The sequence below is a fragment of the Empidonax traillii genome, unplaced genomic scaffold, assembly GCF_003031625.1.
Source record: "Empidonax traillii isolate 1590-97213 ecotype Southwest subspecies unplaced genomic scaffold, ASM303162v1 scaffold246:size859669, whole genome shotgun sequence".
Taxonomy (NCBI): Eukaryota; Metazoa; Chordata; class Aves; order Passeriformes; family Tyrannidae; genus Empidonax; species Empidonax traillii.
The window spans coordinates 410093-436154 of record NW_020955439.1 but is presented as its reverse complement, the minus strand read 5'-3'; the positions used below and the strand labels follow the sequence as shown (position 1 = coordinate 436154).

Sequence of the window (26062 nt, the reverse complement as noted above, 5' to 3'; positions counted from 1 at the left end):
AGCGTGCTGGTGCTGTGCTTAACAGCCACCTTTAAACACAGCTCTGCAACAGGAGACTTAGGACTCAAAAAGTGACTGAAAATTTGGTGTGCCTTCCTACAAAAGGCACTCATTTTGTTCTATCATATTTAACTTACTTATAGCCACAGAAAAGGTTAGATCTCCTTTTCCACACAGTATTTGACAGCAGCAAATTCTTGGGGAAAAGGTTCCACTTTATGGTTGTAGGGTTGCCTTGACTTCTATCAGCTGATCTTTTGTGATGGGGTAAAATAAGAACAGTCAGAAACAGGTGTATTTAATGTTCATATTAACTTATTCTGTCTATTCAGGAAAATAGAAAAGGGTCATGAAAATCCTAATCCCAAGGCTTTGCAATCAGTAAGGACAGAGTTGGTGCTGGCTCCTGCAGTGGGCAAGGCATCCAGCTCAACACACAGCTGTTCCCTCTAAGAGACCCGCAGAAGGATCCTTACAGGAGGTGATTTGGGAATACCCAGCTTATTCCCAAAGAGGGAACAAACTGTGTACCCACCTATACTGGTTGTGCCATGTTTTCCCACAGGTTCAACAGCATCAAAGCCAGGGGCTGTACCTCTTCAATTATCCTAACAAAAAGACAAGTTCCATACTGCTGCACATGCACCAAGTGAGGATGCTGCACCCAAACTAAGGAATTGAAAGAGCTGGAGGTGCCAGAATGGGCACACAGGACACTGCCAGCTTCTCCCTAGATGTGTCCCCGTCCATCTCCTGCTGGTCAGGTCAGGTCAGGACAAACAGCCTCCAGAAAGCAAACATTTCTTACGCCAAAGAGGTAATAACAATACCTTTCACAGCTCTGGGACAGAGTTTGCAGCTTGTCCTGTATTGGCTGCTCCTAAAATGCAAGAAAAACTCATTTAAGGAAACGTGTATTGGCAGAGTAAACACACCTTTTGCTGTTGACACCAGTAACCCTAAAACCATTCTGTTTAACCAGTTGTGGAACTTAAGAAATAAAACAAATGTCCCATTTTACCCTCCCAACATCATTTCTGTCCAAGGCATCAACCACTTTTTCAAGCAGAGCCACCAACCTGTCAGCTCCCTTCTACTGCCTCCACAGCAGAGGAGATGGTGAAAGGAACACGAAAGTTCTCACCATCGTGGCCAAATCTGATTGAGGGACAAATCCACATCAGCACCCATTGTCTTTTATTTTTGAATGTATCTGCTAATTTGCTTAATTGCTTTATATAGCTCCCTGAAATATGCCCAGGAATATTTTCATTGTGTTTGGCTCAGTGGGAAAATTTCTGAGGAACTTAAAATTAAACCATGGATATTCATTGTTTAAGAACACCACCCTCGAATCACGTCCTCTTGTTCTCTACACAAATTTCCCTTAAAAGCCTCTCTCTTCACTGGTTGCAGCTCTGGGACAGACATCACAGCATGGCTTTTACACCAGGTAAACCCATTCCCACGTAATTTGTGATGGTGCTCCAGGCCCTGCTGTAACAAACTTACACAGTTTGTACACGAGACACACACACACCCGTGCGTGTATATAACTGCGTATATACACACACCCCAAATATATTCATAAATATATATAATTCTATATATATATTTGTATATATTTACAAACATATGTCTGTAAAATCCTTCTATGGACGCACAGCTAGGAACAAGCCCCTGAACTGCAACTGCTACAATTTTTAACACTCAAGCAGTGGTGGGCTGGGGTTAAAAGCTCAGCAGTGAACCAGTCAGCCTCACCAGTTCTATGAACCAGTGAGTCCCCACTCCTTGTCTGTAACACCACACACAGGCCATGCCAAGCTTGACTGCAGTTTCAGTAAAACTGCAACATTAATGAACAGTGAGAACACAGACATAATGTATCTACATTTTGGTAACGCACTTGACCAAGTGCCTTACGAAAATCTCATTTGCCTGAGCGGTTCAGGTCGGTTGGGATGTGAGAGCTGCCACGTCTGAACACAACAGGAGAGAGAAAAACGTTATGGCAGAGGAGCAACAACATGCAGCGTCTGGATTACACAGACAGGTATGAAACTCCTCTTACACCCAAAAAAGACTTTACCGATGTATGTCAGAAAACCAGCACGGGGGAGCACACGGATTTGATGCTAGCTTGATTTCTTAAACTGAACGAGAGAGAAGGGGGTAACTTACAGATGGACATGAGAATGAGTTTAGCAAACCAGCAGTTAAATGTCCTGAGGGATGTGGGATGTGAAGGACAGACATGTGCCTGGGTGGCCAGGGGTTTCTCAGGTAGTACAGGATGACTTGTATCCCCCATATCACACTGCACAACGGTGAGGCTTGTTCGCATTTCCAGAATCTCTGATAGGATTGACCCTGCACTGAAGGCACCAGCACTGACCCTGTCATGAGCTGTGAACTCAGAAAAAAAGGCAGCTGGAGAAGGAATACCTTGAGTGATGGACATGCCTGACCCAGCCAGGTTTTTTTGGGGAGTCTGCAAGTGAAGTACTACAGACAGGCTCTACCATTCCTGCTCCATCAAAGATAAATAATACAGAAATTCACCAGGAAACGTCCTACATCACAGCAGGAATGTTGATTCGCTAAGAATTAATCATCTGCCACCGATGGACAGGAAAAATGAGGAACTAGAATCCAGCTTTAGTGTTGGCATCACCCTTCCTGAGCATCTTCTGGAGGCAGCGTTGAGCTGTGCCTCCAATGGAATTCCAGGCTGCACTGTGGAGCCAAGGCATCTGACAAACCATGGAAGAACAGGCAGAACCAAGAGATTCAGTTTGAAAAGATGAAACACTTCGGGAGGAAAGGTAGCTCAGAACAGAGCCTCAAGAGGAACAGTTCTGAATGCAGAACCACAGAGGGACATTTCCATCCACAAGTGGAGAACAAATCAGACTTATTTCCTGAAATTAGGTAGAAACGCCAAGGCTTTTGTTTTGCTTTGCTAACAGGGAGCTGAAGAGAAGGAAATGTTCTGCGATGTTTTGTCAAGACTGAAGATTAAATAATTATGGGCATGGAAAGAAAAGTCAAAATAGCAGACAGGAGGAGCTGACAGTTCTATAAAGGAAAACACTAACATGTGTTCCTGCTTATATGACCACTGAGAATTAGGAATACCTATGAATAGCTGAAGAAACAAAAATCCCAGGGCTAGAGTAGACTTCAGGCAATGCAGGAGGATACAAGGCTAAATGAAATGGGAATAGGGCTCAAGCTGAGGAACATGAAGGGCTTTTGCATAACGAAGGCTCAGATAATGGAGCAGTTTCTTAAGGCAAATGATGGTTGGTTGGACAAGTGCTTGAGACATTTAAAACAAGACTGGACAAAACACAGGTGAAACTCTACAGAACAAATTCTCGCTGACCCACAGGGAGGAGAATTTCTTAACCTCTTAAATGTCTACCCTCAAGGAGACACTTCCCAAGGTACAACATGAGGCTTCCAGCATCACTTGGAATTGCCAATTATTCGCTGACCCAGAGTCGCCCGGCATCCAGGACAAGCGGCTCAACAGAGCGAGGGGATAATCTCCCTTGTGCCATAAGCCCACTATTTCACAGAGGAGGAAGCTCAAGGTTAAGGCTGAGGCCCGTGAGTTACTTCAGAGGAAGGGCTCTACCTCTTGAGATGTCTCTGCGCCTGCCGGGACAGCCGAGCAGGGGGCTGGGAGCTGCTGGCCCGGGGGCTGGGAAAGATCAGGCTGGAGCTGCAGCAGAGCAGAGGGCTGGCCAGGCAGGCTGGGGTCTATGGGGACGGGCGGGCTGGCCGTGGCCAGGCTGCCATGGACCTGGGGAGCGCCTTCGGGAGCGACGCAGGGCGGCACCAGTTCAGGCTGCAGCTGCAACGGCGGTGACATGACTATCGAGGGCTGCACCGGCAGCACGGGCACCTGGGCTCCAGCATCCAAAGCAAACTGAGTGTGTCCAGGCATGGGCTGCAACACAATGAGAGCTGTTAGCACACACCCCTGCTCGGAGGGCTCGGGACTTACGTGACAAGGCAGCAAAGTCACCCGCATCCACGGAGAAAGGACCCCAACTCTGCAGTGAGGTTGGGTTTGGGTGAGCTCAGGAACCACTAAAGAGACTAAACTTCCTTTGAAATGACCAAATAGGATTCTCTCTATGTGATTATGACACTGTGTGCATTGTTCAGGCACCAGTTAATTTCTAGGGACAAAGTCGTATTTTGCTAAGAAACAAAAAAATCACAGAATTCCAGCATGGAATTCCAAGCCCCATCCAACCTGGCCTTGGACATTTCCAGGGATGAGGCAGCCACAGCTTCTCTGGGAAACCTGTGCCAGTGCCTCACCACCCTCACAGGGAAGAATTCCTTCCTAATACCCCATCTAACCCTGCCCTCTGGCAGTTTGAAGCCATTTTCCCTTGTCCTGTTCTGCCAGGCCCATGTCCCAAGTTCCTCTCCAGCTCTCTTGGAGCCCCTTTAGATGCTGGAAGAGGCTCTGAGGTCTCCCTGGGGCCTTCTCTTCTCCAGGTTGAATACCCCCAGCTCTCCCAGCCTGGCTCCAGAGCAGAGGGGTCTCCACCTTCTGAAGCATCTCCATGGCCTCCTCTGGACTCACTTCAAAACCTCTGGCGATGAATTATTCCTCCCAAATACTTTGCTCTGCTTTCAGTGAGCCTACCACACTGTCCAAACAGCGAAAAATACACTCTACCCATAACCTGACTTTGGATATTTTAAGAAATCTGCCATGTATGTAGAATCAGCAGCTGGGTTAAACGACACAATTAACTCCTTTTCACTGGGTATGCACCAGTGTCCTACCTTAGTTTAGTGCAGTTTACACACTGAAGTCACAACTTAACCCTCAACGTGCCGAGCCCAAAGGCCTCAATCCTGCCAACACTCCCCTGTGGACAGAGGGATTTTCATTTATCTGAGTGGATTTCTCCAGTGCATTAAAATAACTCGTGTGCGTAAGCGCTCGGTGGGAACTGGACCGAGGCGACAGGATTCCAGCTACCTTAGAGACTGGGTTGTTATTCTGCATAACAGTCCTTTTGAGTTGTATATTTAAAACCAGAACATTCTCCTTTTAGGTACATCATGTATTTTTCCAAGGGGACTGAGCTTGTGGGAAGAGAAGGAAGGAAAGAAAGGAGCATATGGAAGAAAAAAAGACTTTTAGTACTAGGTAGAACTGTGCCTGATTTGTACTTTTTTTTTTTTTTTTTTTAAGTATCATCACCTAGAGATTTGGGCTATTGGAAAATACATTAAAAAAAAGTCAAGACTCAGATGGGAACTAGGGCACACTGTTTCCTTGCTGCATGCTCTCTGCAGGTTCTGGGTGTGAGCTGGAAAGTATTATCCCAGGTTTTATTGAGGGTAAAAATAAAGACAGGATGTGCTTCAGAGCACCTCACAGTTACACGGTTGCCCAAGGGGGGATTTTTAGACTGAAAACTGTGGTGTAACACCACAGAAGGGAGGTGACATTCTATTTTAAAACTTACATAACGGGAATAATTGACAAAATATTTCAATGTCTAATTTACCCGGGCAAAACAAAACTCAGAGGTGCTAAACATCAACTGCAACAACAGCGCTGCATTATGTACAGAAATACCTCTCCAGTAAAAGCACTTCACATCAGATCAGTGTATTTTTAAATATCCCTCTGCACTTTGTAACAGCCACTTTTTATTCTAAATTCTTCCATATGCAACTCTTCCATACATACTTGCTAAGTGACGACTGCCAAGATGGTTTGGGAACATCAGCTCTCCAGTTCTGGTGTTTGCCATGCTCCCTGTGCCTAATGGGCTTGATTCCAACCCCTCTAAAGCCACTGGGAACACTGGGTAAGATTCCCAGGCTCCATGCTGCTGAAATTTCTCACAGACAGTATTCCCGTACAGCCCAAGAGAGAAATTTAAAAATTTTTATGCAGTGCTCTGAAGATGCCACGACATGGCAGGTTGGGATGGGATGTTATGAATTTTAATCAGCATGTTATGGCGAAGGGACATGGCAGAACACAGATTTTCCAAGTGCCATCATTAACAGATTTGAGTCCCCTCTCCTGCTCGGGTCAGACTGTGTTTCACGTTGTCATATCACAGATGTGGCGAGAGAAGTATTTACAGACTCTGTCAACAAGTCCTGAGCCAGTTTTCTTGTAAATACTGCAACTATTTGAGATCCATTTATTCTTCATTTCTCTTAAGGGGGAGAGGGTCTGCAGCTCGAACCCATCCCTGCCCTGAAGGCCTGACAGCGCTCTTCCACGCAGTTTTCCAGAGCTGTTACCAGATGGACACTTCCCTTTGCTGTTTTAAAGATGTTCTGCATCAAAACAACCCTTCTGCTCCTGCCAACCCCCCCACGTGTATCCTCTGCATCCAACACAGACTGGGCTGTGGGCACCAGCAAGGTTCAGCGCGCCTTCGTGCCCCAGAAGAACCGCAGTTCACATCTCCTCAAATCTGACGGAGAAGGAAGGGGAAATCCAGGAAGTGCTCCCTGTCCCTTGCTGTCCAAAGCCTTTCGGTGACATCCCCCTGTCCCTGAGTGAAGGCATCACCTGCTCCCCCCACAACCTCACAGCTCCAGCAACCATCTCCAGCACCGAGGCCGAGAAGCCAGCAAAAACATCAGGAGCAAGGAACAACCCTCCCCACTGAGCGTCTGCGAGGCAGAGAGTCTCGTGGCCCAGTGCCGCCCGGCGATTACCTGGTGAGCAGCCCCCGGTGCAGCCAGGGCCGGCTCGGGAGGGTGGATCACGCTCGGCTGCAGCGCCGGAGGAGCGGGAGGAGGCGGCTGCTGTGGCTGGGACACGGCCTGGGCGCTCTGCGCGTGGTGGGGAGAGGGCGCGTCGCCGGGCAGGATCTGCTGGAAGGCGGGCTGGAAGATGGGCTGCTGGGGCAGCGGGGGCACCCCGGGGTGCGGCGGCAGCGCCGGCACCCCCGGCGGGGCCACGGCGAGCAGCGGGATGGTGGCGGCCGACATGTTTGGCACGATGGTTTGGCAGGGCAGGACCAGGGAAGCCACGGTGGTGTGGGGCAGGTTGACGGCCTGCATGGGCAGGGCGGGGGAGTTGGGGGCCATGGGCAGGGTGGGGTTCATGGGCAGGCTGGGCAGGATCACGGCCGGAGCGAAGTACTGGGAAGGAGCGGGAATGGGGGGCACGTTCGCAGCGGGGATGTCGGAGAGGTTTGGAGGGAGGCTGTCAAGGCCTGCCAGAGGAGTAATTGCAGGAATGACGGGAAACTGAGGAATCTGAAAAAAAAAAATACGATATCGCGTAAATTGCCGGTGCTTCCACTGATGGTACGAAACCGAGTCCCTAAAAACCACCTGTGCCGTGAGGATAATTATGTCTGCTTGTTAATCACTTCCATTCATTTCCTGAGGTTTACAAACAGTAATAAAAACTGATTTATGCTTAAATCATTAGCAAAAGCAAAAAAAAAAAAAAAAAAAAAAAAAAAAAAAAAAAAAAAAAAAAAAAAAAAAAAAAAAAAAAAAAAAAAAAAAAAAAAAAAAAAAAAAAAAAAAGGCATTTTGGGGAGGCATTTTTATACCTTAGAAGCTTAAAACTACTTCTAATACCAGCTTGAAGCCTTCAAGCAACATTCTAATTAAAAGTTGCTTTTATTTTAACAGAAGTTAAAAGGAATTGGACCAGACATAACACAAAACTCCTTCATGCAAAATTCAGTCAGACTATTTAAACCCTTGTTTTTCAATGAGCTGCGACCCAGGCAGCGTGGAAGAGCCCAGGAAAAAAAGGGTTTTTACAACTGAAACCTCCCAGTGACAGAACAAACCCTGGCATCGTGGCACTGGCTTGCTCCTGCCCTTTGGCACAAGCTGCTTCACATCACGGTGGTCGTCACCAGCAAACATAGTGACAGCACCAACCACCTCCCAGGCCAAGGGAAGGGTACATCTCTGCTCTGGGGACCAGAACCAGAGCAGAGAAAGAGAGCAGAGAAAGAGACAGGGGTGGTAGATGTAGGGGAAAATGGTGAAGTCAGGAGGTCAGAAAAATAGAAAAAAAAAAAAAAAAAAAAAAAAAAAAAAAAAAAAAAAAAAAAAAAAAAAAAAAAAAAAAAAAGGGCAACTTCTCATGCTGTTAAGCCTGGGATAGGGAAGAGAGTGTGCCAGAGGGGACGGTGCAAAAAACCACAAACCAAAATAACACTAAAAAGCCAGTTTGGAACTGCCATTAACTGGATGCCACAGGGTTGGGCATGAGAGATTTCTGCTTCACCAAACAAATAATAAATAATAAAGGAATACACAGGAATTAGGAAAAAACCCAAATATTCTCACGGCCCAATTAAACCGGCACGCGGTCAGAATCAGCCACACCAAAACTGCAAATCACGTTAATTATTAGCTGGGAACTTCCCCCCCAGGGGGATTGGTTACCTGGGAGGGGGCCACGGGCGGGAGCTGCGGCACGGTGGAGATCTGCAGGGGCTTCAGGGGGGCACTGCTGGCCGCCACCTGCGAGCCCTGCGGCGGGAACGGGGGCAGCAGGTGCGGCGTGGGCTGGAGGGGGCACACGGGCTGGCTGGCCAGGACCTGCTGCAGGGGGGCCGCCTGGGACATGGGCTGCTGCTGCTGCTGCTGCTGCTGAGGGAGACAAGAGGGGAAAAGGCTTATTTGGTTTGTGGGCCACAGAAGAGCCACAGGGGTTTCTGTCCAGCTCGCTGTCAGGACGGACAGCTGTCAGAGTCCAACACTGCTATGGGATCACAGAATCATCAAGAATCGTTAAGGTTGGAAAAGACCTCTAAGATTCCCCAAGTCCAACCACCAACCCAGCACTGCTGGGTCCACCACTAAACCCTGTCTCCACGTGTGCCACATCTACGTGTTTTTTGAACACTGCCAGTGAGCCCATCACTGCCAGTGACCCCACCATTGCCCTAGGTAGCCCACTCCAATGCCTGATCACCTTTTCTCTGAAGAAAATTTCCCTGATATCCAACCTGAACGTCCCCTGGTGCAACAACATGAGGCAGTTTCCCTTTGTCCTGTCCCTGGCTCCCTGGGAGCAGAGCCCGATCCTCATCTGGCTCCCCTCTCCTGTCAGGGAGCTGGAAAGAGCAAGAAGGTCCCCTCTGAGCCTCCTTTTCTCCAAGCTGAGCCCCCTCAGCTCCTCCCCATCAGACCTGTGCTCCAGACCCTTCCCCAGCCCTGCTGCCCTTCTCTGGACACGTTCCAGCCCCTCAGGACATGAACCTTCCAGAAGAGATGGGCACTCCTAATTCAAGCACTGCACAGCAGCTCGTGTTTAAAACACATTTAAATACAAGATACATTACCTAAAAAGACAAGTTCTAACTATCTTGGAGAGCTTATCTGTAATGACTCAGACTCTTTAAATCCCAGAGACTGTTCCAGTTGGCACTGTGAAATCCCACCCACTAACTTCCAAGATGCAGCTAATACCCAGCTCATCCTGGCATGCAGAAGGTGCTACATAAAGGAGCAGGCACGGAAACTACAACACTTTTCTTATCTGAGACTCAATAAACCACAATAATTACAGTAAAAGCTGGGTCCCAGTTATTTCTGAGGTGCTGTAGTGACAGTGTGACAGCGAAAAAAAGCGGTTTTACTCTTCCAGGGGAAACAGGTTTTGGGTAGCAGAACAGCGAGAAAACGCTGCATTAAAGCCGGAAATAATCATGCTACTAGTATCTCCTCCTAGTGTCCCCCTAATTAGTTCTGGAATGACTTTAAAAACCCTTCTGGTCCATAAGGATGGCACTGAGACGCAGGTTGGCTCATGGTGACCTATTTGGGACCACAGGGCTGATGGCTCCACCAGGCTCTGCAGCACACAGCACCTCACACCGTGCCTACGGTCAGAAGCTAAACTTTAAAAGGGATAGCTAAGTGTTAGAATCCTTCATCTTTGCCACTTCCACCACAAATCTGTAGGGGAATACGTTGCTCAGCATTTTTAATGGCAGGACTCCTCAACCAGTTTGGTATTAATGCAATAAAACTGTAGCAGATGTACCACAAAGTCACAGAAAGATTTAAATTGGAAGGGATCTCAAAGACCATCTCACTGCACCTCCTGCCGAGGGCAGGGACACCTTCCACTGGACCAGGTTGCTACAAGCCACGTTCAACCTGGCCTTGGACACTTCCAGGGATCCAGGGGCAGTCACAGCTTCCCTGGGTAACCTGTGCCAGGACCTCTCCACCTCACAGCCAAGAATTTCTTTCTCATATCTTAGCTGAACCTACCTCCTTCAGCTTAAGGCCATTCCTCTTTGTCTTGTCTCTCCATCCCTTCTCCCAGGTCCCTCTCCAGTTCTCTTGGAGCCCCTTTAGGCCCTGGAAAGGCCTCCCTGGAGCCTTCTCTTCTCCAGGTTGAACACCCCCAGCTCTCTCAGCCTGTCTTTGCACTGAGGAAGCAAGATGCCATCCACCCTTGAACAGCTAAAATTCAGCCATGACTGGTAAGTTCCCAACACAGGACCAGGGAACAAAAGAGAATTGGGTGCTTGGTGTCACATATCCAGCTGGCCAAGGTGGAGGCACCTGGGGAGTGCCTGAGGGGGACTTGGGGGGGCCCCACTCACCCCACAGAGTCCTGCCAGACTCAGCCCGAGCTCCGGAGCGGAACAACCGCACACCCACTACTGGGTTGATGCAAATAAACCTGCCAGTTCCCACAGCTAGCTCGGCTCTCACACCCAGCCGGGTTAATCTGCAGCTCAGACGGCTGCCCACGGGTCACCACGGACAGGGGGCACGGGCACAGGTGGCTCAGCCACCTCCCACTCGAGGAGAGGCCGCCTTAGCAGCAGGAAAACAGCGTTCAGGGAGCAGAGAGGCTTCCTAAAACCTCCGCTTCGAATTCAGCTCGTGCCTTGTAAAGCGCTTGTGAATTGGACGAGGCACGGGGAAGGGGAAAATATCCAGGTGGATTAAGTAACTTTGCCTCATTATAACTTTAACAGTATAAACGCACAGACACCCAAACTGGAAAAAAACCAAACAAGCAGGAGATGAAACACTGATCCCACGAGTCTGAGCCACCAGTGTGTAATGGTACAAGAACATTCTGTAGGCGGAAGAATTTCTCACCCCAGTTTTCTCTTCTGCTGCCCTGCCCCACCCCCCACAGCATGGACAAAGTCCCCACACACCTGGGGATTCTGGGAACACTGGACCTACTGCTGGTCTCTGAGACACAGGGCCACCCTGGGAAGTTTTGCAGAAAATTTGGATCATTTTACCTATTTTTGTGATAATAATCATAAAAATGTAAAAAGTCATTTTTTTTATTAGGCTTCCTGGTAAGATTAGGAAGGAAAGACAGACCAGTAATTAAATCCTTTGGCTGTCAGGGATAGAACTATTCCAAGAGACAGCAATGTTGTGAGAAAAGGGCAGGAGAAAGAAATTAGGTTGGGCAAAAATCGTATTCCAAACGAGAATTTGTTCATGGGGGAAAATAAACAACAGATTTGGAACTGTCAGCATGAAGCTCCAGAGGCCAACAGCAAGACCTGTGCAAATGGTGAGGTCCTAAACCTGCCTGAGTGTAAAATTTTTGTCTGAGAGAACCACAAGAATATCTCTACCCATCAGAAAAAAACCTGTTATGTGACAAAACCCTGCACAAGGGTATGTTTTTCAAGGAGACCAAATGACACGTCTCCATTATTGGTGCTTTGAGAAGAATGGGGCACGTTAAAAAAAAAAACCTAAATGGCAACCAGTGAGATAAATGTTGATAGCTCAAAAGGTTTGGAGAGGTATGATTCATGCCAGTCACAAAGTATAGACACTCCCCAGCACCAGCACCAGTTTCTACTGAAGGAAGCCAAGTTTTTTGTACAATCACCAAAATGAGCCATGAATTATCGGATCATACCAGGCTGTGGCTGCATCCCTCACAAGAGCATCTCCCTCCACTGCTGGGAAGAGCTGCTTTGGAAATACCTTTAGGGATTGCAGTGTTTGGGGTGGGATTTGATACCTCAAAATGCACAAGAGTTACTGTTTGGAGGCAACTCAGAGACAGACTCTGCTGCTGAAGGTGGAGCTCCTGGCCGGGTGCCTGCACTGAACTGTATCAACACTGTATTTGCACAACTCATCAAGCAGCACCACTGAGGATTCAGAGACAAGTGGCACCAGGCTAAGGGGTCTCTTTCTAATTTTTTAGAAAGGAGATGATGAATAATAACACAAAATTATTAACAAACTATTTGATTTTCACAGATCAAGAGAGCACACTGATGTCAATGCAAGGCTTCAGGATGACGCTGCGAAGCCACAACGGAAGACAGACCTAAACTCGACCAAGACGTGTGTTCCATGGTTGTCCTCAAGGCTGTTAGGCCAGATACCCATTGCCCCATCCCTAAACCTCTCAAGTTGCAGTTTAAGAGTTTCAAACAGCTCAGACTCGCTACAGGCATCACAGAATCACGGGGGTGCTTTGGGTTGCAAGGGACCTTAAGGCTTATCTTGTTCCACACAGACACCTTTCCCCAGGACCAGGCTGCTCCAAGCCCCGTCCGACCTGGCCTTGGCCACTTCCAGGGACGGGGCAGCCACAGCTCCTCTGGGACACGTGTGTGGGCTGGAGCAGAGCACGGGGAAGGGGCGGGATCAGACAAGGGCTTTTTGGCAGAGCCCAACTCTCACCTGCTGTCCGGCCAGCACCGGCGGCGGCGGCTGCGCCAGCGGCAGGGAGGCGACCGTGGTGGGCTGGACAACCGGGAACGGCATGGCCGGCTCCTGGTAGTGCTGGGGCACCACGGCGGGCGCTGGTGGCACCGCGGGGAGGACGGGCTGTGGAGAGAGAGAGAGAGAGAGAGAGAGAGCATGGCATCAGGGAGGGCACCACCACCACCTCAGGCGCTCTGTGACTGCTCAGCGTGGACGCGATCGCGCGCCATTCATCTGCCACTCAGGGTGTGGGTCAAAACAGAGGGGAGAAGAGTTCTCTGCAAGGGATGGAAACCTCAAAATGTGGAAAAACATCGGCAAATCTGAAATAAATGAGTGAAACCACACTGCATTTCTTTCTGGAGGTAAGAGTGCAGACCAGTAAAACCAGTGGAAGCACAGCCCACAGTGAGCAGGAACAAACCAGCAACAACAACTCTGTGATGGTTTTATCTTCACCAATTTATCTTCAAATTTACCTTCACAAAGCTGTTTCTAGTTTTCTAATCTTTATTGTCCAAAAAAGCAGGTAATTTTACTGGAAGTGGATGCCAGGAAAATAAATGGAGAAATGAAAAACAAATCAAAACCATAGTTGAAGTTGAAAAAAAAAAATTAAAATAGACATTCAGATCAGGTTTTAACAACATCAGGTCTCTATAACTTCAGCTTAAACAAAACAGATAAATTAAAAATAAACAGTATGTCAGACTGAGGCTCACAGGCTTAAAAAATCCCTAGTGCAGCTCCAGTTATATGCTTGTCAACTTGGTCAACAATATCCAGTTAAATACAGCAATTCTTTTTTTTCTTTTTTTTTTTTCCTTTTTTTTTTAATTGGAAAACAGAAGATTTTACATCAGACTTTGTTTCCCGTGTTTTTTGAGATTTTCCAGACTCAGAACTCTTTACCTAAAGTATCATAGGAAGAAAAAAAATCATGGAAGACCTATCAGAAAATAAAAAGTTAGATAAAATATTTTGCTCATGAATAAAGGTTGTTGTCTTTTGAAACCCTCAATCAACAAGTTTAGGTTAAAATTACCGGAACCCACCAATGGAAAGGACGACAGAATGCTCTGAGGGTGCTGCACAGCTTGGCTTGATAATAAACCCTGCTCAAGGTGTGCCTTTGGAGTGTTACATTTAGAGGGTTCATTTGGTGCTTCAGGTGAAGAAGAAATGAGGAAGGATTCATCCCATCTCTTCCAGGAGATGTGTGCCCATAGGAAAAGTGCTTTCCACAGTAGAGGGAGCTGCCTACAGATGCCAAGGTTTAATTTTTTACCTTCACGTGAACAGAGCTGATGCATTTCCAAAACACAGTTCAGAATTTCTTGGCAACATTTTGGAAAAATATAAGGTAAAATCAGGGGAAATGAGGCACTTCCCAAGTGTGCAGGGAAAATCTGGAAAAAAAACACTGTTCCTGGATTTAATTTTTTCTTCTCTTGATGCCTCGAGATTTTTTTGTTGTTTAGCTTTTTGTAGATTTTAGAAGTAGTTGTGTAGTAAATGTAGGTTTTAATGTAGCTATGTAATTTGTCACCCTTCAGCACAGAGAAGAATTTCTTCCCAATATCCAATCTAACCCTGCGCTCTGACAGTTAAAAGCCATTTTCCCTTGTCCTGTCATTCCAGGCACTTTTCCAAAGTCCCTCTCCCAGCTTGGAGCCCCTTTAGACACTGGAAGGGACTCTGAGGTCTCTCCCGAGCCTTGGAGCATCTTCCTGGCTTCCTCTGGAACCGCTCCAACAGGTCCATGTCCTTCTTGTGCTTTGTTGCAAAGCCACTGACGGATTTCAGCACCAACAGATTGACAAGGGACTATTTTACCGAAAGCACGACAGCTGCCAGCGAAGCAGGATGGCAAATACAGCGACTCAGGGCACCATCACCCATTCCACATCCACCAGGGAATGCATTACTGAGCAGGTCACCACCCACCCGAAGAGGGTCCCGCAATCCGCACCCTCCGGAAAACAGGAACATAACTGGTAATACTAAACCCGACCAAAGGGTACAAAAAAATGACCTGGAGAAAGAAAAGCTTTGGACTTACTGCTGAGGGCTGCTGGTAGTGCCCGAGCTGGGGCAGGCTGTGGGGCACGGGCTGGCTCTCGCTCAGGGGGGGGCTGTACACCCGCTGGATGGCCGGGGGCACCGCCTCAGGCAGGGACGAGTAGATGACGCTTTGCTGGCTGCTCTGCGAGTCAGAATAAACAGTGGAGCCCTGGCCGCTGTCAAACGTGCTGTCAGCTGAAAAGAACAGTTAATTTTTATTAAAAGCCCGACAACTCCAAACGTTCGAGTGACGGCTTCGGAGCAAGGTCACCGTGGTTTATGCAATTAGCGTTGGTTTTTTTTTTTTTTTTTTTTTTTTTTTTTTATAACTACCCTGGCCCTTTTGTTATATAAATAAATCATACAACACAAATGTTATTTTCTGCAAAAGGCACACGCTGCTTCTCTTAAGCCAAAAGGCATCCCCGTGGATTTCTGTGCACAGTGATATTTTAGGCACATTAATATTTCCTTTAAAGGGCAGAAGGTTGACATTGAGAATTGCAGACGTTTATAGATTTTGTAGGGTGAAAGGAGAGGAAACCCCAATTGTCATGTTCAGAGCAGATCATGGGGGCTTTTAGAGTTCCATCTCCCAGGGATGCACTGACTTTACCACCTTTTTTTATTAGCAACACTGAAAATCACAAAAAATTCTTCATGTTGTGTGATTTATTAGTCCAGCAAGCCATGCCCTGCTTGAGCATAGAGAGCAGGACCTCAAGCTGCAGGTCAGACACAAAACCATGTGCAGGTTTCAGTGAGTTAGGAGCACACTCTATGGGAGTTCCTCACGGAGCATCTGCCCAATGAACCTGTGGATTTGCACAGCTACGGGCACAGGGAGAGCACCTGGTCCTTTGTCCAGTGGAAATAATGGTATTACTGATTTTAAAATATTTCTTCACGACTTTTAAAGCTTGTAAACTACATGTGCCCTCCTTTTCTTGGGCATAAGCTACTGCTTTCTTCACTTGAGAAAGGAAACGAGACAATCACACTGCAGCAGGATGTATCCAAAGGACAAACAGCTTCTGAGAGATTAAAAATTCAAAAATGAAAGAAAACTGCAATGCAGTTTAAAAAAATAGCTTAAGTTACAGTTAAGCTTAAACACCATTTCTTTTTCCAACACTTTCCATCGTCTCTTTTTTCCATGTTCTAAACAAGGTTTTACTTATTTGGTTTTAAATAAAAAATTATTTTTTAATAGCACCAGAGATGACATTTCTCTCCAGTACTTACAAACCATTCTCCCAATCGTTTTTTGTTTTGTTTTGTGGGGTTTTTTTTCCCCAAATTAAACTCCCCTCTCTATTTATTCAGTTCATCTCTCAAGAGCCAACACAGCCCTTCTCTCACGATGGGATTTCTGCCGCATAAACACACTTCCATTTTATTACAAACAATTATTCAGGACCTCAAATGGGAAAAAAAAAAAAAATTTAGCAGTCAAGTGCTAAGGTAAAAGCTGTGAGTCAGCCTCAGGATATTATAGAACAACACACATTGTACACATTAGGTTATTAATTTCCATTTTTACATTTGACCTTTGATGACATGAACAGGTGGCACTCTAAATTATAGGGGTCTTATGCTAAGAAAATGTTCAAATACTCTGATAGCAAACTGTCCAATAATACCAAGTGTTGGTTAAAAGTTGAGGAGGAGTAGGAAATAAATTGGGGGGTTATATTTAGCAGAAAATTCTGCTAACTCATGTCCAGCAGAATCATGGGAAGCACAAACTGCCTTGTTGCACCACTGGAAACAGAAAGAGTCATAATTGCAGTGTTCCTCAAAGGAATTAGCATGAAATAAGTATATGATCCAAAAAAATGAAATGAGCTCAATTTAGCTTCAGATAAAAAGCTTTGTGAATAAAGCAATATTGTGAGTGTTATGCAAATGTGGCCAAATATCTTGTAAAGGGATTTTTCCTGTGGAGGCATGCATGGATATTTCAGAATTCAAAGCAGACCTCTGTGTAGCCCTTTATACAATACCTGAATTAAAGCAGCAGCTGTGCCTTTGCTAAAGATAATGCATCTTTAACTCAAATGTATCTAAATACAAGCCCAGAACAGCAAAACAGAAACACTGTGATAATTGTTTAGTAGCAAAATATGCACATCGGATTTTATCAGAAAAACTGGCTAGGAAAAAAGAAAAGAACTCTCATACAATTTCAAATCATCCAAGCTAAAAATCACAGAATCACAGAAGGGTTTGGGCTGGGAGGGACCTTAAAGCTCATCTTGTTCCACCCCCTGCCATGGGCAGGGACACCTTCCACTAGACCAGGGTACTCCAAGCCTTGTCCAACCTGGCCTTGGACACTTCCAGGGATGGGGCAAAAACATCTGGCAGTGTTTCCTTCAGGATGGTTAAAAGTACAAACAGGTTCAGATTTCAGTACCAGAGCTCGAGTCAGTAACAAAGGTTCATTTTAGGGCGCAGAATCAGGGTGGAGTTACTTTAGGAAAACAAAAGCACTCCCCCTTCCCTGTGCTGTTTGCTGGGGGTAAGTCAGAAATCAAATGAAGAAACCAACAAACTCTGCAAGCCAAATCAGGGAGTTTCTTAGCCAGAGACAGACCAAAATCAGTGCTTGGAATTAAACCAGGAGGCATCCCTGAAATAGCCCCGGGATCAGCCCCAGCTGAATGTCCAGGGCTGGCAGATGAGCAACCCCCTACTCTGACCTGTCACAGGGGAGCTCCAACAGCCCAGGGCTTCAGGGCCATGAGCTCAGGGCAAAAGAGAGCATGAGGGAACAGAGTTAACTTAACCCCTGACCATGACCCAGGGATCCAACAGCAATTACAGTGTCAGCCCACAGCTCTGGTGCTCCCAAGGCCCCCAAAACCAAAACACAGTCGGTATTTCCCACAAAACAGGGAAATCTTAAATTACATCACGTAACATCCAGAGACGGATTTTTCTTCCTACCACAGACCCTTGCATAGCATCACAAAAAACTGCAAGACATCAGGAGTCACTTCAAAACACGAGAGCCTGCAGGTTTCAGTAAGGTCTGGTTTGCAATAAACATCTCCCCAAGGGCCAACATCATTTGGAAGAGTCACCAGTTGCTCTGACCAGTTTGAATCATACAGATTCGTAGAATGTCCCAAGTTGGAAGGGACCCACGAGGATCAGCAATCAGTTTGGTGCCAGTTCAACTTCTGCAGGCTCTGAAAGTGTGTTTTGCACAAACTTGATCCCACCACCTGGCACAGAAAACAGGTAGCTTTTTGTGTCAAGCAGCAGGTTTCCTTGCTTTTCCATTTACCAATACGTTATGTTTTCGGCAGTCATTGCTACTGAAGGAGTGTTACAAAGAGATATCTGTATTATATAGTTTAACAGAATATGCTGAGTTGGAAGGGACCCACAAGGATTACTGAGTCCAATTCCTGGCCCTGCACAGGTCCATCCCCAAGAACCACACCACATGCCTGAGAGGATCATCCAAACGCTCCTTGAGCCCTGGCAGGCCTGGTGCTGTGCCCACTGCCCTGGGGAGCCTCTTTCAAACTTGAGCTACTCTTCAAACCCACACACATCAGCTCCTCTCCCCCCCGAGCTGGGATCACTGGGGCTCTCTCCCTTGGAGATTCATCACCGCGTGCCCACAAACCACGAGACTTACACGCGACGGAGGTGACGCTGGTGGGCAGGTTCTGCTGGAAGGGGTGCTGGTCCGCCTCCGGCTCCTCCGGCTCCGACAGGATGTGGTGCCCGGTGTGAGACAGGTACGTGACCTGCACCTGCTGCGCCTGCGGCGCCTTCAGCTTCTCCAGGCACTCCGAGTCCCGCCGCTCCTCCGACTGCATCCTCGGCCAGATCCGCTCCCTCCTCCAGAGGATCAGCGCTACTCTGTCCCGTATGGACTTGGCAACTATCTTGAGATCGTTTTCATGGAAAAATCCCGAGTCAATCTACAGAGGAGGCACAGACTTAGCAAGGTCGCGTGTGTGTGGACGGGCACAAACGCATCACACACACACGTCACTTAAATCTCTTCCTCACGGAGAAAACGTCAGTTTGAAACAACGTGAATTTACAGAGATTTATTTCTCGCAAGAACAGGAACTCGAGAGCTTGATAGGGTCTTTTTAAAATAAAACTTCTATCCTCAAAGCATTAAAAAAACCAGTATGTAATTCCTAAGACCTGATTATGTATTGGCTTCAATTTATTCACCACTTAACGTCCACTGTGGAGAGCAAGTTTAATGGTAGATGGGTTCCCTTCTTTTTTTCTTGTTAACACTAAAAGAATACTCAAAACAGGAAAGAGAATCGTTGAACAATGCAACTGGAGCAAATCAAACTACCCCTAAATCTGAATTTATTGCCTTAACCTTTCCAGCACACACAGTTCCCCAAATTGCTCTGCCTGGCAGCACGACAATCTATGAAGGACAAGATGTTAACAGCATTATGCCTCAAATTAACTTCTCTTAAATAGTGAAGTCAGTCAGTATTGACTGACTTTTTATAAACAAAAAGCCCATCAGTGAGCCTGATGCAGACTGTTCCCATTTGATGGAAAAGGGGATGAGGCTTCTCAGAACTCAACTGCTCAAAGGATGAAATGGAAATTCATCTTTGTGCTATTTGTTTGCATAATCTCCTCCAGCACAGGGTATGAATTTTCATTTAATAATAACCTACCAGAGCTTTGTCTGCACTCCCTACATTCTTAACATACATATTCAGCGGGTTTGGAAGCACTTGTACCCATGGGGGAGATCTAGAGGCTTTCCTGCTTTGCTCTTGCTCAAACATGAGGCAGTTTCACAGCTTAAAATTTTCACTGTTTAAAATTACTGGGGGTAAAGTAGCCTAAACCAGAGGTTCATTTTAATGAAGATGTGCCACTTCACAGTCCCCACTGGCTGGGAGAGCTGACTTCAGGTTCCAAACCCACCAGAACACTTCAAGCTCCTTTTAGCCACATCCTTCGGACAGGTGGGATCACCCAGCTACCAAAACCACATAAATAATGATAAATGATTGCCTGTGCTCAGGAGGTCTCCTGCATTCTTCTCTTCCACAGCACATAAAGCAACAAACTGATGAAAGCACATGGCTTTGGTGTTCCACAATTGATAAGGACTAGAAGAAGACATTTAGGATAAATGCCCCCATTTTCTGCCCCTGCAACAGCCTCAAGTTTGAAAGCATTTCAGGGACAGTCACTTAGGTAACTACTAATGTAGAACACGGGTTTTAAAATTATTTGGAAAGGGGTATAGTGTCACTGTAGTTTGGACATGATCCTTTCAAATACACTTTTTACGAGAATCATTTCCTCTTCAAAACAAAACATCAACAACTATGGACCAAGCAACCTTGAGAACTTCAAAATGCCAGGTATTTCCACCAATATTTAAATGCAAAATATAACAGTCCCAGAGCAACTTTTAAACTAAACAGTTCTGCAACAACACATTGCTGGAAAAATATTGGACCTACTGCAAACTAATGACAAGAAGATAGAGGAGCCTGAATTCCTCCCACTGAATTTGGAGCAGAAGGTGATGGTTCCCAGCAGAGCAAGGCAGCATTACCAAAAGGAGTGCCTCCTGAGCAGAACAGGAGTGGTGATGACAACACCATTAAATGGGATTTTAAATTATAATAGGAACATTTCTGCGAGCCCAGGAAAGTTCAGACCTTGGCTCAGGGCTTACTGACTCTGTGCCTCCATGACATTAGAATGGTGCAGTAAAGGCACCATCAAAATATGGGTTCAAGAACAATGTAGTGAAACTGGAACACAGATTCTTTAACAAAACTCCACAAGCTGAGAAGACACAGAAACTCACCAAGTTAAACTTATCTGTTAAAAAATCCAGAGCTTATTCCTAACTGCGTGAATCTACTTTCCTATCAAATGTTTGGGGGTAGAGTGGCTGACCACAGACCTTCCTCATCTACGTTCCTCCTAAGGAACACCATAGAAAAGAGGGCAAAAAGAGCTTTGGAGAACCCATTGCTGAATGTTTTGTGATTGAACTTCTCAGCTCTCCTAATTTGTTTCAAGCTGCTGCCTGGAACTAAACAGATTCCAAACACATTCAAAGACATTCAACAGCCTACAGAAAATGGCAAAAGAGTTTGCAAAACATAAAAGTGGACCAGACCTTTATGGTCCCTAAGCTATTTGAAATGTTACTTCTGACATCTGCTTTCACACATGGCAAACAATATGTTTTAGTTATTAGTTCTCCCCCCTTAACCCCTTTCCAAAATCAATGCAAAGTGCCTGAACTGGACACCTGGAATGGTTCAAGTGGAGTTACTTTACCAGACTTGTTCCTGCTGTCTTTTGAGACTTATGCACTACTTTATATATACATATTTTTTGTCAGGAGAAGTTTATTTTACCATTTCTTGTGCAACATCATCAGGAGTTTCCTTCTCCAGATCAAAAGTAAACTCAATGGCTCCATTATCTTTGGGTTTTCCTTTCAGTTTCTTAGGATCTTCTACCCAGAGTCTTAAGGCAATAGAGGATTTCCTACCATGGTCTTCTTCTGCAAGTTCCACTCTTACCCCAGTATCTTCAGCAAAAAAGGCATGGCTTAATAAATCTTTAATTTCATATCTGCAAAGGATATAAAGAAGATTCAAATACTGCAAGCCAAGTAATTTCTTGTATTTGTGACAAGAAACTGCTGTTAAAGGTGGAAACATTTACAGTATGTCTGGTGTTCACCCATCGTGAATTTGTGTTCTTTTTGAAAAGACTTGGGGCTTCCCCTGTTACTGAAAATGAAATGGAAGTGAAAAAATGACATTTCCATTTCTCAGGGCTCAAGCAAGATTCATCCACCACAAGCACATACAGAAATGCAGACTGCAGCTTTGCTCAACTTTCCTTGAGTACCTGAGCCTGAGGAGTACTACAGGAGAGGTTCCCTCTAGGGAGCCAGTTGAGGTCCCTAAAAACTGTATTTAGGAAAGACAGGAAGCACTGAGCACTCCTGCACAAGGGAGACCCAGAGGAAACCCCCAAAGAACAGAACTCCACAGACAGGTTTTGAAATCCCTGCACACACACACATTACTCAATACAAAACTTGATCACTTGAAACAAACCTTTCTTCCTTATTTTTGCAGATGCACTCTCCAATTATCTCTTTAATTTCAGGATCAGTAACTTTCTCGAAGCTCGCTGGCTTTATACCCTAAAAGGATAGAGAAAAACCATTTAGTCTGAAAAAGAATTGCATTGTATCTCTTAATTAAGCGTATTTTTCCTACATTTTACAGTTAATTCAACCCTTGGAGTAACTAATGCTTTAAAGTTGTTAGTCTTAATGCAAAACTGAGTTTGAAGATTTAGGGTTACCATATTTCTAAGTACCACTGCACTTCAAAAGCAGTACACTGATTTGCACGAGCTCAGCCACACACAGGGCAAGTATCCCATTTTCTTTACCATCTTTTGCAAATTTTACCTTTATATCCTGTGCACTCTGGAGTGAATATTCAAGAAACAGCCAGGTTTAAGTTTCAAAAGTAACCATTTTCTGAAATTATTCCTTTTATGTTTTTGCCTTAACTCTCAAAACACTAAACGAATAAAGAGAAATAATCATGTTGTTTCTTCAGCTAGCCAGTGCTGAGAATGAATCAAGATACCTTGGAATATTCCATATTCCTGTTTCCCACAAACCTCCTTCTTTTCTATGACCCAAACACTCTCCAACATCCCAGTTCCCCTAAAAAAATTAAAACCCAACCCTAATAACAAAGCTGGAAAGCAGGAGGATATACCCAACAGCTCTGCGTTGCTCTCGAATTCCCCAGGATATTGCTAGAATCCCATTGGGAATGCGTGGTAGAGCAGGTGCAGCCTATAAATCAAGTTAAATCTCTGCCAAATGTTAACATTTTTCTAGGGATAGTTCTAGATTTGGAACAGCAACCTCCAAGCATGGCCTTTCAAGGAGAAAACCCAACTGCTCACGGCAAAAAAAAAAAAAAAACCTGGAGAGGCAAAATCCGTGTCCTCACACCAGGAGCTCGGCTCTGGAGGTGCAACAGGGACACTTTGCATTTCTTAAAGGTTAGGTGGGATTGTGTTAAGAAGATGGAGAGGATTTAAAAGGGACAAACAAACACTCTCTTAGGACGGTCACAGGTCAGCCCTCCCCACTGTCTGGTATTTCAGGACCAGGATCTTAACCCAGCATGACCCACCTCGGGGTATAGAGCCTGGATAAAATAACATATAATATAAAAACAACATATATCTTACCAACACAAGGAGAGACTGCAGGAGAAGAGGTATGTGAGCTCTCAGCTAAGTAACAGTTCGTATATTGTGTCATCACTCTGCACAGATATCCAAAATACACCATGAAAAAACACCACCGGGGAACACCTGGGCAGACAGCACAGATGTGGGGCTGCGTGTTCTCAGAGCCCAGAGTGATAATTCCTTCTGATTGCAGGCTGTGGACAGGGTGGAAGGGGCGTTCCCTTAGGAACAGCTGTGATTTCCACCCATGCCACCCCAGCACTCTCCTGCCAAAGGTTGTCAGAGCAACTGCCAGCCCCCCAAGCTGGGACACTGGTCACTCCTCCCATCCACAGAAAGTTTCCTGTGGACGCCTTCCATGTTGATATTCAGCTACACGTGACACATGGCAACACAAGAAGTTCTCCTTTATTCATGATGTTCAGCTTTAAATCACAAGAGAATTGATTCCCTCTTAAAAACACATTCACATCTCCACCTACCAAACCAAGATATAGATATATGGACAGAAATTTGGCAAAATTAGTTTGAGAAGAGATTATGCAGTCAGACCCTATCACTTAAGGACCCAAGTATTTCCAATGAAGTCAATAAGCAGAACAAAAAGGAAACACAGTTTCCTTTATCTAAAAAACCCAGAATGTGATTAAGCACAGAACTGAATGGGAATTGGACATTTAACTCCATTCAAATCCTTTTAAACTTTCACCCCGAAATAACAGTAAATAATAGCTCATGCAGTGGCAGATAAGGAGTCCTACAGAGTTGACTTCTGGCTCATCCAATGCTGCCTTGAGTTAAAGAAAAAAAAAAAAAAGATTTTCTGCAAGTAATTAACTGAATTAAGTACTGAATAAAATTTATGGGTGAATTTCAGTGAGGCTTGGCAGCTCTCTGAGAATTTCTGAATATTCCAGCATCAGATTATACTCTTAGGATTTTATGAACATTCTGTTGCCATTCAAACCTCAGATTCTACTTCAAACTTTATCTAATTAATTAATTTCAGGTCAACCACCACTCCCTTTTTGTCTTAAAAACTCTAGAGTGAAATATGTAATTCATAAATTTTGAATAAAAAGTAACAAAAATACAGAATAGTCACACAGCTCCCCAGTTTTGCCTCAGCAGAACGTTATGGAGAACCAAAAACCCCCATTCTTGTGGGGAAAAAGCCCCCAAACTAACCTGTACACATGGCTGGCTGGCTGGCTGTGACCCACTAAAAATAATTATTTGCTTAAGGAAACCCAAATCTTACTTATGAGATGAGGGTTCAAATTTTGTGTATTAGAAAAACATGTCAAAAGGCACAGGAGAGCCCAACCTGCAACACCCAAGGCTGACTCCAGCGTGCCAAGGGGAGCACTTAAGAGAGCTCTGATACCTGAGTTAGAAAAGAAAACAAAGCACCACCAAAAGTCAGTTCTAGCAGGACTTCTCTGTGCCCTAATTCACTCTAAAGCTACAGGAACATAGTGTGTTCTCCAGCAAGGAGGGGTTCAAAGAGGTTTCTGGTAATTCAAAACAGAAAACAGAATAAATCTCCACTTCCAGCTACCTAGAGGAACACATTGGTCGCATGTTTACAAACTCAAGGGGACCTGCCAGCTGCTTTTTACAATTTTTGTAAGCACTTCACGGGGTATCTCAACACAAAGTGAACAAATACCATGAGGCATAGCACAGTTTCTCCCAATTTAATTTTCTTTTTGCAGCGTTCACAAGCAATCTCCAGGTACATGGTTCAGCTCGAACTCTGACACGACTGGGATGGAGCAGGGAGGGAGGGAGGGACATGCTGGGCATCTAAAAAATTAGGTTTGCCTGAAAACAGCCCTTTTAGCAGATCCGTAAAGGCTGATTCCCAATATTGTGTTCATGTGCCGAACAGCCAAGCTATGAATAGAGGACTAAAACAAACAAGGAGAGGGAAGTACTGAACAGAGCTGCTTTGCCCAAGTGTTTTCTCCCTGCCCATATGGTTTAGGAGGCTTTTGTTCCTTACTCTTCATTAAACTCTCCAAGGCCATCTCGCTGGGATGCTGCAAACCCTCCCCGCGGCGCGGTGCCTCCCGACAATGAAGGGGGCTTCTATTTGCCATCAGACAACTCATCTCATTCAGTTAAACAAAAGCCATCTGTCTTCCCTGAGCATTCCCAAGGAATAATGGCACCAAAACTCGAAGTATATTAGCTAAGAAATTATCCATGACAGTTTGAAAGCCGCACAGCCTCTTGTAAACTAAACTCAACACCACCGCCCGTGAAAGGCAGGGCTGGCTGGGGGGGCACAAGGGGAATAAGAATAATGTCAGACAAATTCTTTAAATGTTAAAATATACGTACACATACATAATCCAAGAGTAAAATGAGAGAGCAAATGATTTCCCTTTTTAGAATTTCTCTGTCTCAAACAGGATAACTCATTCTGAATCCCTCATCACCACTTATTCCTGTCCCCTTCTTTCTGAAGCAATTAGATTTGCAAGCCATTGCCCCCCAGGCAGCTGAGTCTACAGCCAGGCACAGATAGGACACTGAAGTTGCAGCCTCCATGCTGGGGGGGGGGGGGGGGGAAGAACGTGCTGCTTGTTTTCCAGAGGTCTAAAAACAGCCACGTGCCATTTTCCATCAGCAGAGCACACTTTGGGACAGCAGCACGTGATGCTCGGCAAGGTACACAGCCAACGGCAGCCAAGTCAACAGTATGACTGACCCACGTCCGTCAGGAATTTCTCCAGGGGCTTTCCTGGCCCCCAGAAGGTGCCCTTCCACCCTAGAGAGAGCCTGCTCTGGGCTAACACTCCGCCTTCTACCTGAAGGGAAATCTCTAGTCTCATGTCATTCCTAAAAAAAGGGGAGAAAAGCCTCTACCAAAAAAGCTGAAGACATGTTTCCAACTGAAACTGCGCCCTGAAGCCACTGAAACGAAGGTAAAGCTCTGAGTTTTACCAGGATTTTGTTCCACGACGTCACTGCGTGCAATTATAAACTCGTC

General features: G+C 45.7%; 1 protein-coding gene across 6 annotated transcripts in view; it reads right to left on the bottom strand.

Annotated features, from left to right (window-relative positions):
* WNK2 (WNK lysine deficient protein kinase 2) overlaps nt 1–26062 on the bottom strand; it is a 113359-nt gene that overhangs the window by 38254 nt on the left and 49043 nt on the right. For all 6 annotated transcript variants that reach the window (XM_027888840.1, XM_027888836.1, XM_027888837.1 and 3 more), the window contains exons 5-13: nt 21894–21982; nt 21180–21399; nt 18434–18722; nt 14777–14973; nt 12691–12837; nt 8434–8628; nt 6730–7275; nt 3647–3961; nt 831–880 (exon numbers count right to left, since the gene is read on the bottom strand). In XM_027888840.1, the coding sequence (XP_027744641.1) occupies nt 831–880; nt 3647–3961; nt 6730–7275; nt 8434–8628; nt 12691–12837; nt 14777–14973; nt 18434–18722; nt 21180–21399; nt 21894–21982 (2048 nt within the window). The remainder of the gene's footprint in view (nt 1–830; nt 881–3646; nt 3962–6729; nt 7276–8433; nt 8629–12690; nt 12838–14776; nt 14974–18433; nt 18723–21179; nt 21400–21893; nt 21983–26062) is intronic.